Source organism: Balearica regulorum, unplaced genomic scaffold, assembly GCF_011004875.1.
Source record: "Balearica regulorum gibbericeps isolate bBalReg1 unplaced genomic scaffold, bBalReg1.pri S35, whole genome shotgun sequence".
Taxonomy (NCBI): domain Eukaryota; kingdom Metazoa; phylum Chordata; class Aves; order Gruiformes; family Gruidae; genus Balearica; species Balearica regulorum.
The window spans coordinates 264173-284046 of record NW_022679028.1 but is presented as its reverse complement, the minus strand read 5'-3'; the positions used below and the strand labels follow the sequence as shown (position 1 = coordinate 284046).

Genomic DNA, 19874 nt, shown 5'->3' with positions numbered 1-19874 from the left:
AGCCCAGCTTAGAGCCGTGCTAGCCACGCTCAGCCTTGAAATTACCCAGCAAAGCTCAGCTCAGGGCCGTACTAGCTGTGCGGAGCTCACCGAGCTTTCCTAGCCGTGCTCGGCTTAAATTTTACCCAGCAAAGCCCAGCTCAGAGCTGTTCTAGCCACTCTCAGCATCGCTATTATCCAGAAAAGCTCAGCTTAAATCTGTGCTAGCCATGCTGAGCTGCAGTACTATCTAGTAAAGCTCAGCTCAGAGCCGTGCTAGCCATGCTCAGCTTCAGTTTTATCTAGCAAAGCCCAGCTTAGAGCCTTCCTAGCCATGCTCAGCTTCAGTATTACCTGGTAAAGCTCAGCTCAGAGCTCTTCTATCAATTCTAAGCCTTGATCTTCTGTAGAAAATCCCAACTTAGAGCCTCGTTAGGAAAGCTCAGCTTTAAGCTTGTCTAAGAAAGCTCAGCTTTGAGCCGTACAAGCGATGCTCTGCTTCAAGCTGTTCTTGGAAAGCTCAGTTTCAAGCCTAGTAATTCTCAGCTTTGAGCTCTGCCAGCAATGCCCAGTCTTGAGCTTATCTGGAAAAGCCCAGCTTTGAGCTGTGCAAGCCGTGCTCGGTGTTGAGCTTGTCTAGAAAAGCTCAGCTTCGAGCTTATCTGGGAAAGGCCAGCTTCAAGCAGTTCTTCAAAAGCTCAACTTCAAGCCCTGCAGATTATGCTCAATCTCAAGCTTTGCTAGAAAAGCCCAGCTTTAAGCTGTGCAAGAGGTGCTCAGCTTTAAGCTGTTCTAAGAAAGCCCAGCTTTGAGGTGTGCAAGCCAAGTTCAGCCTTAATCTTCTCTAGAAAAGCCCAGCTTAGAGCTGTGCAAGCCAAGCTCAGCCTTAATTTTCTCTCGGAAAGCCCAGCTTTGAGATGTGCAAGCCAAGCTCAGCCTTAATCTCTAGAAAATCCTTAGAGCTGTGCAAGCCAAGCTCAGCTTTAGTCTTCTCTCAGAAAGCCCAGGTTTGAGCTTTGCAGGCCAAGCTCAGCCTAAATCTTCTCTAGGAAAGCCCTAGAGCTGTGCAAGCCAAGCTCAGCCTTAATCTTCTTCAGGAAAGTCCAGCTTTGAAGTCTCCAAGTCAGGCTCAGCCTTAATCTTCCCTAGGAAAGCCCAGCTTAGAGCTGTGCAAGCCAAGCTCAGCCTTAATCTTCTCTAGGAAAGCCCAGCTTAGAGCTGTGCAAGCCAAGCTCAGCCTTAATCTTCTCTAGGAAAGCTGTACAAGCCAAGCTCAACCTTAATCTTCTCTAGGAAAGTCCAGCTTTGAAGTCTCCAAGTCAGGCTCAGCCTTAATCTTCTCTAGAAAAGCCCAGCTTAGAGCTGTGCAAGCCAAGCTCAGCCTTAATCTTCTCCAGGAAAGTCCAGCTTTGAAGTCTCCAAGTCAGGCTCAGCCTTAATCTTCTCTAGAAAAGCCCAGCTTAGAGCTGTGCAAGCCAAGCTCAGCCTTAATCTTCTCTAGGAAAGCTGTACAAGTGAAGCTCAGCCTTAATCTTCTCTAGGAAAGCCCAGCTTAGAGCTGTGCAAGCCAAGCTCAGCTTTAGTCTTCTCCAAGGAAGTCCAGCTTTGAAGTCTCCAAGTCAGGCTCAGCCTTAATCTTCTCTAGGAAAGCCCAGCTTAAGAGCTTTGCAAGCCAAGCTCAGCCTTAATCTCTAGAAAAGCCCTAGAGCTGTGCAAGCCAAGCTTGGCTTCAAGCCCGACTAGGAAAGCCCGGCTTTAAGCTTTGCTCAGCAGATGCCCGAAGCATCTCCCCCCCAAAACGAGCCCCCCCCCCGCACCCCAAAGCAGAGAGAACCCCAAAAGCGTTTCTGGGGGGGGGGGACACAGGACACCCCCCCCCCCCCCCAAATCTAGAACCGAGCCTAAACCCCGGCTTTGCAAAGCCACTCACCGGCGGAGCCGTCGTCGCTCACCGAAACGGGGAACGGGTTTCGGGGCGGGGGGGCGGGCGGGGGGGGACACACACGGGGCCGGGGGTGGGTGGGTGGGTGGGTGGGTGGGGGGGGGTGGTATATCCCGGCGGAATATGGGCGCGCCGCGCCGTGATGTCATAGGTGGGGGGACGGGGCCTCGTTTTTTTGGGGTGAGAAACTCGTCTGGGAGGAAATTCTCTCGCCCGGGTGAACTTCCCCTTCTCGGCGGTGACCTTCAGCTCCCCCGGCGCTTTCACATCGTCTTTCGGCGAGACCGCTTCCCCCCCACCCCCCTCCTGCTCCCCACCAACCACCGTCTCAAAGGTCTTCTGCACCTCGGGGACGGGTCTGAAGGTCTGCGGGTCAAACGGTCGAGGAGGAGGAGGAGGAGGAGAAGGAGAAGGAGAAGAAGACAAGAAGAAGAAGGAGAAGGAGGAGAAGAAGAAGAAGAAGGAGAAGAAGAAGAAGAAGAAGAAGAAGGAGAAGGAGAAGAAGAAGAAGAAGAAGAAGAAGGAGAAGAAGAAGAAGAAGGAGAAGACAAGAAGAAGAAGGAGAAGAAGAAGAAGAAGACAAGAAGAAGGAGAAGAAGAAGACAAGAAGAAGGAGAAGAAGAAGAAGAACAAGAAGAACAAGACAAGAAGAAGAAGAAGAAGGAGAAGAAGAAGAAGAAGAACAAGAAGAAGAACAAGAAGAACAAGAGGAACAAGAAGAAGAAGAAGAAGGAGAAGACAACAAGAAGAAGAAGAAGGAGAAGAAGAAGAACAAGAAGAACAAGAGGAAGAAGAAGAAGAAGAAGAAGAGAAGAAGAAGAAGAACAAGAAGAAGAAGAAGGAGAAGACAACAAGAAGAAGAACAACAACAACAAGAGGAACAAGAAGAAGAAGAAGAACAAGAAGAAGAAGATGGGAGGGGGGTTGTCCATGTTGACCGCCCTCCACCTCAAAAATTTAATGAGGTTCTTCTCTTCCACAGTCACGGCCACCGCTCCTGCCGTCTACCCGTTGATCTCCTGCGACTGCGGGGACTGCGAGGACAACAAGAACGTCAGCTTCGGTTGCTTGGCCAACGATTTCTTCCCCGAACCCGTCGCCATCACGTGGGTTTCCAGCGTCAAAGGAGACAGCGAGACCTTCCCGGTCATCCAGGGTGGAAACAGTTACTACAGCCTCAGCAGCCAGTTGACCATCCCGGTCAGCAGCTTGGAAGGCAACAGCTTCCAGTGCAAGGTGGTCCACAGCGCCACCTCCACCACCGTCACCGAGGACATCCCAGGTGAGAAAGGCACCGGGGAGGTGGCTGTGGCATCACACGATGGCTTGGTGGACACCAAGATGGGTTGGGGTTGCTCCCAGCCTTACACAACGTCTTGGTGGACACCAAGATGGGTTGGGGTTGCTCCCAGCCTTGTGTGATGGCTTGGTGGACACCAAGATGGGTTGGGGTTGCTCCCAACCTTGTGTGATGGCTTGGTGGACGTCTAGATGGGTTGGGGTTGCTCCCAACCTTGTGTGATGGCTTGGTGGACATCTAGATGGGTTGGGGTTGCTCCCAACCTTGTGTGATGGCTTGGTGGACATCTAGATGGGTTGGGGTTGCTCCCAGCCTTGTGTGATGGCTTGGTGGACATCTAGATGGGTTGGGGTTGCTCCCAGCCTTGTGTGATGGCTTGGTGGACACCAAGATGGGTTGGGGTTGCTCCCAGCCTTGTGTGATGGCTTGGTGGACATCTAGATGGGTTGGGGTTGCTCCCAGCCTTGTGTGATGGCTTGGTGGACACCAAGATGGGTTGGTGTTTCTCCCAACCTTGTGTGATGGCTTGGTGGACACCGAGATGGGTTGGGGTTGCTCCCAACCTTGTGTGATGGCTTGGTGGACATCTAGATGGGTTGGGGTTGCTCCCAACCTTGTGTGATGGCTTGGTGGACATCTAGATGGGTTGGGGTTGCTCCCAGCCTTGTGTGATGGCTTGGTGGACACCAAGATGGGTTGGTGTTTCTCCCAACCTTGTGTGATGGCTTGGTGGACACCGAGATGGGTTGGGGTTGCTCCCAGCCTTGCACGATGTCTCGGTCAACTCTTGTCTCTGATCTCCCCACTCAGAAGATGATGTTTGCTGCTCTGACCCCCTGAGGACAAAGCTCCTGGGCGACCCAAACCAGTACCATGACGAGGGAAAGGTCCTTCTGCTGTGCCTCGTCGAGGGGAATAAAGCTGGTGACGCCCAGGTGGAATGGTTGGTGAACCACGAGGTGGCGGACCTGCCCCAGGAGGACAACACCTGTGACCAGTGCTCCAAGGAGAAGGCCACGCTTACGAGCAAGGTCAACGTCAGCCAGCAGAGCTGGAACAACGGAGCCGAGTTCTCCTGCAGAGTGACCCACTCGTCGTTGAAGACACCTTTCGTCCTCAACATCAGCACCTTCTGCTCAGGTGAGGCTGAGGAAGGTCACGGGTGGTGGGAAGTTTGAGGGGGTTGGTTGGGTCCGTGGAGACACGTAGACACGGGCGGTCGGACGGTTGGTTGACCGGGAGGACGGTTGGGTGGGTGGAGAACGTAGAGATGGATGGATGGTTGAAGGATCTAGAGATGGAGAGGGTTGATGGAGCCCCCAGATGGATGGGTGGATGGATGGATGGATGGTGGTTGAAGGATCTAGAGATGGAGAGGGTTGATGGAGCCACCAGATGGATGGGTGGATGGTTGGGCTGGACGGATGGGTGCAGACCCAAACACGTCATCACGCGACCTTCCCGTGATGACTCCCACGCGCCGCCGGCGGCTAAGGCGACGCGACTCCACGCCCGCGGTGGCAACGAAGGGCGGGGAAGGTGAAGGTGACTTTTTTGGGGCTAAAATAGTCCCCTACACCCATCCCAAACAGTCAGCGTGGGGGTGGAGGTCACCATCATCCCCCCATCCTTGGAGGACCTCTACCTCAGCCAGAACGCCAGCGTCACCTGCGTGGCCACCAACCTGAAATCGTACGAGGAGGTGAAGTTCTCCTGGAGCCGGGATCAAGGCAAGGCCTTGGATGTGACCTCTGGGACGCCGGAGAAGCTGGAGAACGGTCTTTACCGTCTCACCAGCACCTTGAAGATCTGCGCCGATGAGTGGAACTCCGGGGAGAAGTTCACCTGCAGCGTCAACGGTCCCGAGCTTGATGGACCCATCAGCAAGTCCGTTAAGAAAGACATAGGTAGGCGCCCGGGTCTTCTCTCCCACCCTAAATCCCATCCTCCGAGGTGAAGGGCTTCTTTCCACCACGGTGGTCATCGAGAAGATGATGGGTGGAAAGGGGACGCGGCCGGGTTTCGCCAAGGGAAGAGCGGTTTTGGGCAAGCGGAAGCGGTTGACTGGGAAAATGGAGTCTACTGGGCTGGTCTACTGGGAGAGTCTACTGGGAGAGTCTACTGGAAGGGTCTAGTCTACTGGAAGGGTCTGGTCTACTGGTAGGGTCTAGTTGGAGAACCTGGGGCTACTGGGAGAGTCAACTGGGCTGGTCTGCTGGAAGGGTCTAGTCAACTAGAAGGAACTTGTCCACTGGAAGGGTCTTCTCCATTGGAGAGGTCAACTGGGAGGGTCTACTGGAAGGGTCTGGTCTACTGGTAGGGTCTAGTTGGAGAACCTGGGGCTACTGGGAGTCAACTGGGCTGGTCTGCTGGAAGGAACTTGTCCACTGGAAGGGTCTTCTCCATTGGAGAGGTCAAGTGGGAGGGTCTACTGGAAGAGTCTAGCCAATTGGAAGGAACTTGTCCACTGGAAGGGGCTTCTCCACTGGAGAGGTCAACTGGGAGGGTCTACTGGAAGAGCCTAGCCAACTGGAAGGGTCTGGCCTACTGGGAGATCCAACTCCGGGATGAGGCCAGTCTACTGGAAGGGTCTAGCCTACCGGAAAGGTCTAGCTCACCGGGAGGGTCAACTGGAGGAAGTCAATCCCTCCCACCGCCCTTGACCTTCTCTTACGCCCACCCCGCAGACGTCTCCGTGAAGGCACCTTCCGTCTACGTCTTCCCCCCACCGGCCGAAGAACTGGCCCGTCAAGAAACGGCCACTTTGACCTGTTTGATTTTGGGTTTCCGGCCTCATGACATTTTGGTGACCTGGACCCAAGAAGACCGTCCCGTTTCTCCCAGTAGTTTCTCCATCTTTGGTCCTCAAGAAGAAGGAGATACCTACACGGTCTACAGCAAGTTGAACGTGCCGGTGAGCGAATGGCAACGGGGCGATTCCTTCGCTTGCGTGGTGGGTCACGACGGCGTCCCCATGAACTTCATCCAGAAGAATTTGGACAAGACCATCGGTAAACCCACCGCCGTCAACGTCTCGGTGATCCTGGCCGACTCCGACGTCACCTGCTATTGAGTTTGGCGCTTGGGGTTGTAACTTCTGCATCATCAGAATAATAAAAAAAAAAAAAAAAAGAAAAAAAGAAAAAAGATTAAAAAAAAAAACCAACAACCCATCCAGGAGCAAAAAAACTTGAAAAAAAAAACCCCCAAAAACCCCCAAAACCCACAAAAACCCAACAAACCCCCCCAAAAGTCCCCCAAATTACCCCCCAAAATCCCCAAAACGCCAAAAACTCCCCCCAAAACCCCCCCAAAGACCCCCCAAAAATCCCCAAACCCCCCAAAACTCCCCCCGAAACACCAAAACCTCCCCCCCAACCCCCCCAAAGACCAAAAAATCCCCCCCAAAAAAACCCAAAATCCCCCCCAAAAAAACCACAACCCCCCCAAATCCCTCCAAAACCCCTCAAACCCCCCAAATCCCCCCAAACCCCCCAAAACTCCCCCCGAAACACCAAAAACTCCCCCAACCCCCCTCAAAAACCCCAAAACCCCCAAAATCCCCCCAAAAAACCCCAAACCCCCCCAAATCCCCAAAACTCCCCCCAAAATGCCAAAAACGCCCCCCAAACCCCCAAAGACTCCCAAAAACGCCCCCAACCCCCCCCAAACCCTCCAAAACGCCAAAAACTCCCCCCAAACCCTCCAAAACGCCAAAAACGCCCTCCAAAAACCCCCCAAAGACCCCCAAAAAAACCCAACTCCCCCAAATCCCCCCAAAACCCCAACCCCCCCAAATCCTCCCCCTAAAAAACCCCCAAAATCCCCAAAACTCCCCCCGAAACACCAAAAACTCCCCCAAAACCCTCCAAAACGCCAAAAACGCCCCCCAAAACCCCCAAAACCCCACCCAAAAAACCCAACCCCCCAAATTCTCCCCCCAAATACCCCAAAACCCCTCCAAATCCCCCCAAAACCCCAAGAACTCCCCCCAAACCCCCCAAAACGCCAAAAACGCCCCCCCCAAAAACCCCCAAAGACCCAAACCCCCCCAAAAAAGCCCAAACCCCCAAAACTCCCCCCAAAACGCCAAAAACTCCCCCCAAAACCCCCAAAGACCCCCAAAAACCCCAACCCCCCCAAAACGCCCCCGAAACCGCCCCAAACTCCCCCAAAACCCCCAAACCCCCCCAAAAAAACCAAAACCCCCCCAAATCCCCCCAAAACCCCCCAAAATCCCCCAACCCCCCCGAAGACCCCCCAAACCCCCCAAAACCCCAAAATCCCCCCAAATGCCCCCCCAAAACGCCCAAAACTCCCCCAAAACCCCCCAAAAACCCCCAAAACCCCCAAAATCCCCCCAAAACCCCAAAATCCCCCAAAACACCCCCAAAATCCCCCGAAACTCCCCCAAAGACCCCCAAAACCCCCCAAAATCCCCCCAAAACCCCCAAAACTCCCCCCAAAACCCCCCTGAAGACCCCAAAAACCCCCAAAACCCCCCAAAACCCCCCAAAAACCCCAAAATCCCCCCCAAAACCCCCCAAAACCCCCCAAATCCCCCAAAATTCCCCCCAAAACCCCAAAATCCCCCCAAAACCCCCCAAACTCCCCCAAAATCCCCCCAAAAACCCCAAAACTCCCCAAACTCCCCCCAAAACCCCCCCAAAACCCCCCAAATCCCCCCAAAACGCCCCCAAACCGCCCCCAAACCCCCCCCCCCAAAACGTATCGCGACGCGACGTGACGCGGGCGGCGTCGGCAGTGATGTCATCATCCAGGAGGTCGAGGTCGAGGTCAAGGGTGGGGTGGGGGAGGTCGTGGATTTGGAGACCCCAAAAATGCCCCAAAAAAAGGGGGTTTTGACCCAAAAAAAAAATCAAAGGGATCTCTGTGGGGTTTTGGGGGGATTTCTGCAGGTTTTGGGTCTTTGCGGAGGGCGGGAAAATGGCGGTTTTTGGTGGCGTGGGGTAAAAATTTTCCCGCCCTTTCTGGGATTGGAGATTTCCGGCCAAGATTTGGGTGAAAAAAGGGGGAAAATGGGGGTTTTTTTCCTAAACGCGCCAAAAATCTTCATGGCCGTTGGGTTGGAGGAGATTTTTGGCCAAGATTTGGGTGAAAAAAGGGTGAAAATGGGGTTTTTTATTTGCCAAATGCACCAAAAATCTTCATGGCCGTTGGGTTGGAGGAGATTTCCGGCCAAGATTTGGGTGAAAAAAGGGTGAAAATGGGGTTTTTTTCTACACGCGCCAAAAATCTTCATGGTCGTTGGGTTTGAGGAGATTTTAGCACCGGATTTGGGTGAAAAAAGGGTGAAAATGGGGTTTTTTTGCCAAATGCACCAAAAATCTTCATGGCCGTTGGGTTGGAGGAGATTTTTGGCCAAGATTTGGGTGAAAAAAGGGGGAAAATGGGGTTTTTTTCTACACGCGCCAAAAATCTTCATGGCCGTTGGGTTGGAGGAGATTTTTGGCCAAGATTTGGGTGAAAAAAGGGTGAAAATGGGTTTTTTTTTTTTGCCGCGCGCCCCAAAAATCCTCGTGGCCGAACCGTGAAGGAGGGTCTCCATCTACCCACCCCCCCCCCACCGCTGAAGCCTTCTCCTCCCCCACCCCAGATTGCATCCTGGTGACGATGGGCGAGGAGACGCAAGCCGAGGTAGAAGAAGACGTCGGCGACCTCTGGACGGCCGTGACCTTCGTCGTCCTCTTCCTCCTCAGCCTCTGCTACGGCACCGGCGTCACCCTCTTTAAGGTAACGACGCGCGCCGGCGACTCGCGGGTGAGTAATTAAGGCTGATTAATTAAGTCTCGGTCTCTTCCCCCACCCCACCCAGGTCCTGTGAAGGGTGAAGACCTTCATCCATGGGTTGTCTACGGCCAGGTAGTGCCCGGGGGTTGGTTTTGGGGTGATTTTGGAAGATTTAAAGGAATAAAATGAACTTTGATTTGTGGTTTTGGTCGACCGGGGGGAAAAAAAAAAAAATCCAACCAAGCGATTTTCACTTGAAATCAGCTCATTTTGTGGGGGTGCGTCACCCCAAGTTGCCATCGAGCTGCAAAAAACTACCCATTTTCTCCTGAAAGAACCCCATTTTCCACCAGCAGACCACCCCAAATTCCACCCAGCTTCCAAAATTCCCATTTCCCCTTGAAATAACCCCATTTTCTCCCCAAAGAACCCCATTTTCCACCAGCAGACCACCCCAAAGTTCTCACCAAGCTTCCAAAACCCCCCATTTTCTCCTGAAAGAACCCCATTTGCCATCAGTAGACCACCCCAAATTCCATCCAACTTCCAAAATTCCCCGTTTTCCCTTGAAATAACCCCATTTTCTCCCCAAAGAACCCCATTTTCCACCAGCAGACCACCCCAAAGTTCTCACCAAGCTTCCAAAACCCCCCATTTTCTCCTGAAAGAACCCCATTTGCCATCAGTAGACCACCCCAAATTCCACCCAGCTTCCAAAATTCCCATTTCCCCTTGAAATAACCCCATTTTCTCCCCAAAGAACCCCATTTTCCACCAGCAGACCACCCCAAAGTTCTCACCAAGCTTCCAAAAACCCCCATTTTCTCCTGAAAGAACCCCATTTGCCATCAGTAGACCACCCCAAATTCCATCCAACTTCCAAAATTCCCCGTTTTCCCTTGAAATAACCCCATTTTCTCCCCAAAGAACCCCATTTTCCACCAGCAGGCCACCCCAAAGTTCTCACCAAGCTTCCAAAAACCCCCATTTTCTCCTGAAAGAACCCCATTTGCCATCAGTAGACCACCCCAAATTCCACCCAGCTTCCAAAATTCCCATTTCCCCTTGAAATAACCCCATTTTCTCCCCAAAGAACCCCATTTTCCACCAGCAGGCCACCCCAAAGTTCTCACCAAGCTTCCAAAACCCCCATTTTCTCCTGAAAGAACCCCATTTTCCACCAGCAGACCACCCCAAATTCCACCCAGCTTCCAAAATTCCCCGTTTTCCCTTTAGATAACCCCATTTTCTCCCCAAAGAACCCCATTTTCCACCAGCAGACCACCCCAAAGTTCTCACCAAGCTTCCAAAAAACCCTCACCCAACCCTTCACCCCCATCCCCCCCCGCCGCCCAGCGCCACGTCTACGTGCCGGAGGCCCCAAAATGTCACCTTTTGCCCTCAAAACCCCCAAATTCTGTTTTCTGCGAAAATGCCACCCCCTCCGTTTCGTTTCCCTTCTCTCGGTTGAGGGGGGGTGGTGGTGGTGGTGGTGTTTTTTTGGGGTGAATCGAGTCATTTTTGGAACAGACGTCGGTTAAAATCGAAGCGGGGAAGGGGGAACCAGCTCGACCGCGAACATCTGGATCCGGGTGGGGGAGGAACCAGATGTGTCCTGTTTACCGACGCCGCGTTTCTCCTTCTGAGTCATCGCCGGGCGAAGGGGGGGGGGGGAACACGACAAAAAAACACCAAACCAAAAAACCACCAAAAAAAAAAACCCCACCCCGAAAATGACTGAAAACAGCCAACCGCCCCCTAAATAGCTGTTTTTCACCCCAAAACGCTCTTTTTCCCGTGGGAACCTTGAAAAACGAGGTGGAAACGAGGGGAAAAAAACCGGTGGTTTATTGGAAATATCCCACCGCGTAGATGAGGAAATTGTTAATAAAATTGGCCTTTTTTGGGTTTTTTTTCCCCCGTTTTTGCGTTTCTTCCACCGAGGTCGTGGGGGACGATGATGGTGCCGGGGTGGGGTCGTTATTTCACCTGGGGGGACAATGAGGGAGGGGGGTGAGGAGCAGGAGGAGGAGGGGAGGTGGGAGCTTGGGTGGCAACCAAAGCTATGGCTGGGCAACTCAACTCATGGCTGGGCAACCCATGGGTGGGCAACCAAAGTCATGGCTGGGCAACCAAAGTCATGGGTGGGCAACCTAAGCCAAGGTCAGGCAAGCCAACCCATGGCTGGGCAACCAAAGTCATGGGTGGGCAACCCAAGGCTGGGCAACCCAACCCATGGCTGGACAACCCAACCCAAGGCTGGACAACCCAACCCAAGGCTGGACAACCCAACCCATGGCTGGACAACCCAACCCAAGGCTGGACAACCCAACCCATGGCTGGACAACCCAACCCAAGGCTGGACAACCCAACCCAAGGCTGGGCAACCCAACCCAAGGCTGGGCAACCCATCCCATGGCTGGGCAACCTACCCATGGCTGGGCAACCCAACCCATGGCTGGGCAACCTACCCATGGCTGGGCAACCTACCCATGGCTGGGCAACCCAATTCATGGCTGGGCAACCCAACCCAAGGCTGGACAACCCAACCCAAGGCTGGACAACCCAACCCAAGGCTGGGCAACCCAATCCATGGCTGGGCAACCCAACCCATGGCTGGGCAACCCAAGGCTGGGCAACCTACCCATGGCTGGGCAACCTACCCATGGCTGGGCAACCCAATTCATGGCTGGGCAACCCAACCCATGGCTGGGCAACCCAATTCATGGCTGGGCAAGCCAACCCATGGCTGGGCAACCCAATTCATGGCTGGGCAACCCAACCCATGGCTGGGCAACCCAACCCAAGGCTGGGCAACCCAACCCATGGCTGGGCAACCCAACCCATGGCTGGGCAACCCAACCCATGGCTGGGCAACCCAATTCATGGCTGGGCAACCCAACCCATGTCTGGGCAACCAACCCAGGGGGCTACCTTGAGGAAGGTGACGAAGCCGCTGTAGAAGATGAGAAGGAGGAAGAGCACCACGAAGGTGGAGACGGTGGTCAAGGCGCTCCCCTCCTCCTCCGGCTCGAGGTCATCGCCGTCACCCAATAAACCGCAAGGCACGAAACGCGACCCGGCGCAATCCCAGGGATCTGCAGGAAGGTGACAGCGGTGAGACCTTCCCGCCTCATTAATTAACCGCCCGTTAACGAACCCCCCCCGGCCGTTCCTTCGCGCCCCTACCGCCGTCGCTGTCGACGTTCATCTCCAAGACCTCGTCGCTGGAGACGTGGGCGACCGAACAACCGTAGGACGTCCCGCCAACCCACTCGCTCCACTCCACGTCCACGGCGACGACCAAAGAGCACCGACGCCTTTCGTGGTCGCAACTCGGCCCCTCGTCAGCCGGCGCTTCGTTAACGCCGCGCCGCCGCCACGCCGCGATCTCCGGCGGGTAGAAGTCCTTCACGAGGCAGAAGAAGGTGAAGTTGCGGCCGGCGCAAGCTTCGGCGAGGGACGCCGGCAGGACCTGGAGGCTCGGGGGTTTCAGGGGACCTGCGGGACGCGGCAGGGCGGAGGGGTTTTGATGACGTCGTAAGGGTTTGGGGCTGAAATTCCAGCTTTTGGGGCTGAAATTCCAGCCTTTTTTGCCAAAATTCCAGCTTTTTTACAGAAATTCCAGCCATTTTGCAGAAATTCCAGCCTTTTTTGCCAAAATTCCATTTTTTTTGGCAGAAATTCCAGCCATTTTGCAGAAATTCAAGCCTTTTTTACAGAAATTCCAGACATTTTACATAAATTCCTGCCATTTTGCAGAAATTCCAGCCATTTAAGAGAAATTCCAGCCATTTTAGAGAAATTCCAGCCATTTTGCAGAAATTCCAGCCATTTTGCAGAAATTCCAGACTTTTTTGCAGAAATTCCAGTGGGTTTTGCTGAAATTCCAGTGGGTTTGCAGAAAATCAAGCTTTTTTACAGAAATTCCAGCCATTTTGCAGATATTCCAGACTTTTTTTGCAGAAATTCCAGTGGGTTTTGCTGAAATTCCAGCGTTTTTGCAGAAATTCCAGCCATTTTGCAGAAATTCCAGCCATTTTGCAGAAATTCCAGCCTTTTTTGCAGAAATTGCAGTGATTTTGCTGAAATTCCAGCCTTTTTTGCCAAAATTCCAGCCCTTTTGGAGAAATTCCAGCGTTTTTTTCTGAAATTCCAGCATTATTTGCCAAAATTCAAGAGGTTTTGCAGAAATTCAGGCTTTTTGGCGGAAATCTCAGCAATTTTGGAGACATTCCAGCATTTTTTTGCTCAAATTCCAGCATTTTTTGCAGAAATTCCAGTGGGTTTTGCCACACCTCAAGCATTTTTTGCAGAAATTCCAGCAATTTTGGAGAAATTACAGCAGTTTTTGCAGAATTTAAAGAGTTTTAGCAGAAATTCAAGTGGCTTTTGCAAAAAATTTCGGCACTTTTTGCAGGATTGCAAATATTTTTGGATCATTTAGAGTATTTTTGCAGCGTCACAAGGACTTTTGCACCATTAAAAGTCTTTTTGCAGCGTTGCGAGTATTTTCTGCAAATTGCGAGAAATTTTTGCAACATTGCAAATATTTTTGCAGCATTTCAAGTATTTTTGCTGCATTTCAAAGATTTTTTGGTCGTATTTCAAGGATTTTTTGCTGAATTTCGAGGATTTTTTGCAGCATTTCAAGGATCTTTGCCTCATTTCAAGTATTTTCGCAGCATTTCAAGAATTTTTTGCCTCATTTCGAGGATTTTTGCCTCATTTTGAGGATTTTTGCCACATTTTGAGAGGTTTTTGCCTCTTTTCAAGGATTCTTTGCTACATTTTGAGGATTTTCTGCCAAATTTCGAGGACTTCTGCTGCATTTTGTGGATTTTCTGCCACATTTTGAGGATTTTTTTGCTGCATTTGAGCATTTTTGCTGCATTTTGTGGATTTTCTGCCACATTTTGAGGAATTTTTGCCACATTTTGAGGATTTTTTGCCGACTTTCGAGCACTTTTGCCAAATTTTGAGGATTTTCTGCCACATTTGGAGGATTTTTTGCTGCATTTTGAGCATTTTTGCCACATTCTGAGGATTTTCTGCCGTATTTCGAGGACTTTTGCTGCATTTTGTGGATTTTCTGCCACATTTTCAGGATTTTCTGCCGACTTTCGAGGACTTTTGCCAAATTTCGAGGATTTTCTGCCACATTTGGAGGATTTTTTGCTGCATTTTGAGCATTTTTTGCTGGATTTCAAGGATTTTTGCCACATTTTGTGGATTTTCTGCCACATTTTGAGGATTTTTTGCCGACTTTCGAGGATTTTTTGCCGGATTTCAGGGATTTTTGCCGCATTTTGTGGATTTTCTGCCACATTTGGAGGATTTTTTTGCCGAATTTCCAGGATTTTTCGCCCCCTCTTCTTCCCCCCCCGCCCCCTCCTCACCCGTCGTCCGGTTGATCTCCAGCCGCGTCTCCCGCTCGCCGTCCCGCACCCGGCAGGAGAAGTTGACCGTCGCCTTCCAATCCCTCCAACCCACCCGCAACCGACTCCGCGTCCCCGTCGTCGCGTCGCGACGTGTCTCGACGGCCTCGGGTGCGGCGGGTCGCCCGTCCGCCGTCCATTCCACGGTGGCGTCGGCCAACGGGGTGACGCAGGTCAAGTTGGCCGCTCGGTGTCGGAGGAGCTCGTGGAAAGACGGAGGTTGAAGGGAAGCCGGCGGAGATGCGGGGCAACCTAAAAACGGGGGGGACACCAAAGGGGTTCGGGGGCGACGGCGAGGTGAACCTCCTTCTCCTCGCCCCCAAACCGGGGTGGGGAGGGGACAAGGAAGGCGCGGAGCTCACCGCGGTGGGATGAGGACTTCTCCTGCGTCACGGGGGCGGTGGGGGACGGCTTGGGGAGACCTGTGGGACGGGGGGGGGGAAAAAAAGGGGGGGGGTGCGATGAGGCGGTGGGAAGAGCAGCTGGTGCTCGCGGGTGATGGTGGTGGTGGGCTTGGCGTGGAGAACCTCAACCTATTGGAGATGCCAGGCCATGGAGGAGAAGAGCAGCACCCCAAAACAGCATCAAGAGGGGGCGTTGCTTGAACCTCCCGAGGAGAAATCAGGTGGTTGATGGACTTGGTAAGGAGAACCCAACCCTGTTGGAGGTGGCAACCCAACCTATTGGAGATGCCAGGCCATGGAGGACCCAAAAAACATCAAGGGGGGGTTGCTTGCTCCTCAGAAGAATAAATAAGGTGGTTGATGGACTCGGCATGGAGATCCTCAACCCGTAGTAGATACCAACCCATGGAGGACAGGAGCAGGACCCCAAAACAACATCAAGGGGGGGTTGCTTGCTCCTCAGAAGAATAAATAAGGTGGTTGATGGACTCGGTAAGGAGATCCTCAACCCGTAGTAGATACCAACCCATGGAGGACAAGCCAAGCCATGCATCAGGAGGGGGTTGCACGGTGAACATCTCCCCCCCATCACCTCTTCCACCTCGTTTCGCCCCAAACCACCCCCCACCATGATGTTCCTCACCGTCCTCTTCGTTGACGCGCAAGGGTTGGGCCAGGGTGGGATGTTGCACCACGCAGGTGTAGTCCTTCCCTTCCTCGTCCTTCTCCAACCGGAGGATGCTGAGGATGGAGAAGACCTCCTGCCCGGTGACGGGACTCGTTTGGGTACGGGCGTTGAGGTCACGGTTACCCGTCCAATGGATGGTGATGTCACGAGGGGTGAAGTCGGTGACGTGACAGAGGAGGAGAGCCGGGGTGGTGAGGCTGGGGGGGACGCGGGTGACCTTCGCCGTCGGTGCCTTCCTGGGACTGGCTGGGGTGGGGAGGGGTGAGACCCTCAGCTCCAGCCCAGGTGGGACCCCAGAGGGTCCTGGTGGGTCTACAGGGTCCTGGTGGGTCTATAGGGTCTTGGTGGGTCCATAGGGTCCTGGTGGGTCTACAGGGTCTTGGTGGGTCTATAGGGTCTTGGTGGGTCTATAGGGTCCTGGTGGGTCTACAGGGTCCTGGTGGGTCTATAGGGTCTTGGTGGGTCTACAGGGTCTTGGTGGGTCTACAGGGTCCTGGTGGGTCTACAGGGTCCTGGTGGGTCTATAGGGTCCTGGTGGGTCTATAGGGACCTGGGCAAGTCTGTAGGGCCCTACCGACCCCATACAGCTCTGGGCAACCCTCTATGGCCCCATCCATCCATCCCCGTGTGGTCCCATACGGCCCCATAGGGCCCCCTGTAGCCCCCAACTCACAGGTGGGACCCAGGAGGAACTCCAGGGAGAAGCTGGGGTGACAGGGGACGGTGGCTTCACAGCCCAACTTGACACCGGTCCCCCACTGGTCCAGGGCGACGGGGTAGGTGAGGAGAAGACTCTGGGTGCCGTTGGGGTGGCGGGTGAGGGTTCCCGCCCCGCCCATACGTGGTCTGTTCCAGGAGATGGTGGCACCTTCAAGGTGTTGACCCAGGAGAAGGCAGGAGGCCACGGAGGGGCCGGCCAGAAGGTCGGAGTAGGAGGGTTGGATGGAGTAGAGCTGTGGTAGGAGTGAGGTGCTGGAGCAGGCTGGGGAGGGGGAAGAGAGGGTGAGAAGGTCCAGGCTGGGTCACGGCTGGTGGTGGGTGTCCATGCTTCACATCTGGCATTTCTCCACCCATCCATCCATCCACCCACTCATCCATCACATCTGGTGTCCATGATGTCTCTCCATCCATCTATCCATCATGTCTTGTATCTCCTTATCCATCCATCCATCCATCCATCACCTCTGGTGTCCATCTGTCCATCATATCTGGTGTCCATCCATCCATTCATCCATCCATCCATCATGTCTGATGGTTCTCCATCCACCCATCCATCCATCCATCCATCCATCCATCCATCATGTCTGATGTTTCTCCATCCATCCATCCATCCATCCATCCATCCATCACCTCTGGTGTCCATCTGTCCACCATATCTGGTGTCCATCCATCCATCCATTCATCCATCCATCATATCTGGTGTCCACCCATCCATCCATCCATTCATCTATCATGTCTGATGGTTCTCCATCCATCCATCCATCCATCCATCCATCATGTCTGATGGTTCTCCATCCATCCATCCATCCATCCATCCATCATGTCTGATGGTTCTCCATCCATCCATCCATCCATCCATCCATCCATCACCTCTGGTGTCCATCTGTCCATCATATCTGGTGTCCATCCATCCATCCATTCATCCATCCATCGTGTCTGGTGTCCATCCATCCATCCATTCACCATGGCTGCTGTCTCTCCATACACCTAACCATCACAGCTTGTATCTCCTCATCCATCCATCACGTCTGGTGTCCATCCATCCATCCATCCATCCATCCATCCATCCCTCCATCATGGCTGATATCTCTCCATCCATCTATCTCTCACGTCTGGTATCTCCTCATCCATCCATCCCCCCACCCAGCCATGTCTGGTGTCCATCCAACCACCCTTCCACCACCTCTGGTGTCCACCCGTCCACCCCCTTACCCATGCACTTGCTGGTGTTGCGCATCACCGTTCCTCCACCCGCCGACTGCAAGGTGGTCACCTTGCAGGTGTAGATGTCCCCCTTGTCCCAACTGTCCCGTTTGATCTTCAACGAACTTCTCCCAGCGTCCGCCCCCTTGGTGGGTGGCTGTCCCATCTCCACCCCGTTCAGCAACCAGGACGCCCTGATCTCCTCAGGCTTGGAACCCCAGAAGACGCAGTGGAGCTGCAGTTCCACCTCACCGTCTTCATCTCCGCACCGTGGTTCCACCAGGTAGACCTGCGGCCCTTGCGTCACCGGCTCGCACACTGCAACGAGACGTGGGATGGCTTCCGCCGTGATGTCACACCCCATCCCCACGTCCAACGTCCCACCGAAACCCTCTCCTACCCTTCTTGAAGAACGTCTTGGAGCTGAGGTCGCTGGAACCCTGTTGGGCCTCACACCACAGTTGTCCCTGGTCGCCGGTGACGCCGGTGACGTGGCTGCCGGTGATGTAGAGGTGGTTGTCGGTTTTCTGCGCGGTGCCCAATTTCGTGGCGTTGGTGGCCACCTCCGAGGGCCATCGGATGGTGACGTCGTCGGGGAAGAACATGGTCACCAGGCAGATCAAGGAGGTGTTGCCGGCGCTCGAGGAGCAGCAAGAAGATACGGGCAAGATGGTGGGAGGCCTCGCGGATTCTGCTGGGCGAGGGAAGGAGGGTGGGCGAGGGCAGCGCCCCAAAATCTACTCCGAGGAGGACATGGCCCACCCCGAAACTACTCCGAGGAGGACACAGTTCCCCAAAACTACCCTGAGGAGGACATGGCCCACCCCAAAACTACTCCAGGGAGGACATGGCCACCCCAAAACTACCCTGAGGAGGACATGATCACCCCAAAACTACTCCAAGGAGGACATGGCCACCCCAAAACTACCCTGAGGAGGACATGATCCATCCCAAAACTACTCCAAGGAGGACACAGTTCCCCAAAACTACTCCAAGGAGGACATGGCCCCCTAAAACTACCCTGAGGAGGACATGATCCATCCCAAAACTACTCCAAGGAGGACACAGTTCCCCAAAACTACTCCAAGGAGGACATGACCACCCCAACACTACTCCAAGGAGGACATGGCCCACCCAAAACTACCCTGAGGAGGACATGATCCATCCCAACACTACTCCGAGCAGGACACGGCCCCCTAAAACTACTCCAAGGAGGACACGACCCACCCCAACACTACTCCGAGGAGGACACGGCCCCCTAAAACTACTCCAAGGAGGACACGACCCACCCCAACACTACTCCGAGGAGGACACGGCCCCCTAAAACTACTCCAAGGAGGACACGACCCACCCCAACACTACTCCGAGGAGGACACGGCCCCCTAAAACTACTCCAAGGAGGACACGACCCACCCCAACACTACTCCAAGGAGGACATGGCCCCCTAAAACTACTCCAAGGAGGACACGACCCACCCCAACACTACTCCGAGGAGGACACGGCCCCCTAAAATTACTCCAAGGAGCATCCACCCCATTACAACCCTCCCAGACCAACTCCTAGGAGTACCTACCCCATTGCAGCCCCCCAAAAACTACTGTGAGGAGCACACAGCGCCCCCCCCCAAACAACTCCAACGAGCAGGCAACCCCCCCAAATCTACTCCTAGGAGTACGTACCCCCACCCAAACTACTCCTAGGAGCATGCAGCCCCCCCCAAAAACAACTTCTAAGAGTATGTACCCCATTGTAGCCCCCCCAAAACTACTCCTAGGAGTACACAGTCCCCCCCGCCCCCAGATAACTCCTAGGAGTACGCACCCCATTGTAGCCCCCCAAAACAACTCCTAGGAGCACGCAACCCCCCCAAAACTACTCCTAGGAGTACACAACCCCCCCCCAAAAGAACTCCTAGGAGTACACAGCCCCCCCAAAATAACTCCCAGGAGTACACAGCCCCCCCAGACTAACTCCTAGGAGTACACAGCCCCCCAAAACTACTCCTAGGAGTACACAGCCCCCCCAAAATAACTCCTAGGAGTGCACAACCCCCCCAAAATAACTCCCAGGAGTACACAGCCCCCCCAGACTAACTCCTAGGAGTACACAGCCCCCCCAAAATAACTCCTAGGAGTGCACAACCCCCCCAAAATAACTCCCAGGAGTACACAGCCCCCCCAGACTAACTCCTAGGAGTACACAGCCCCCCAAAATAACTCCTAGGAGTGCACAACCCCCCCAAAAGAACTCCTAGGAGTACACAGCCCCCCAAAAATAACTCCTAGGAGTACACAGCCCCCCCCAGACTAACTCCTAGGAGTACACAGCCCCCCAAAACTACTCCTAGGAGTACACAGCCCCCCAAAAATAACTCCCAGGAGTACACAGCCCCCCCAGACTAACTCCTAGGAGTACACAGCCCCCCAAAACTACTCCTAGGAGTACACAG

General features: G+C 53.9%; 3 gene segments (V, D, J or C); 1 reads left to right on the top strand and 2 right to left on the bottom strand.

Moving 5' to 3' along the window:
• The window catches only part of LOC104632673 (immunoglobulin gamma-1 heavy chain-like), a 93490-nt gene that overhangs the window by 31283 nt on the left and 42333 nt on the right, over positions 1-19874 (bottom strand).
• LOC104634697 (Ig mu chain C region secreted form-like) lies at positions 2852-6384 on the top strand. The segment is given in 4 exon segments: positions 2852-3203; positions 4032-4361; positions 4814-5128; positions 5909-6384. Coding segments are annotated over 4 exon segments (1383 nt in total).
• On the bottom strand, positions 10805-18131 carry LOC142599634 (immunoglobulin heavy constant gamma 4-like). The segment is given in 9 exon segments: positions 10805-10961; positions 11907-12070; positions 12162-12473; positions 14372-14662; positions 14773-14832; positions 15458-15748; positions 16176-16484; positions 17435-17743; positions 17826-18131. Coding segments are annotated over 9 exon segments (1950 nt in total).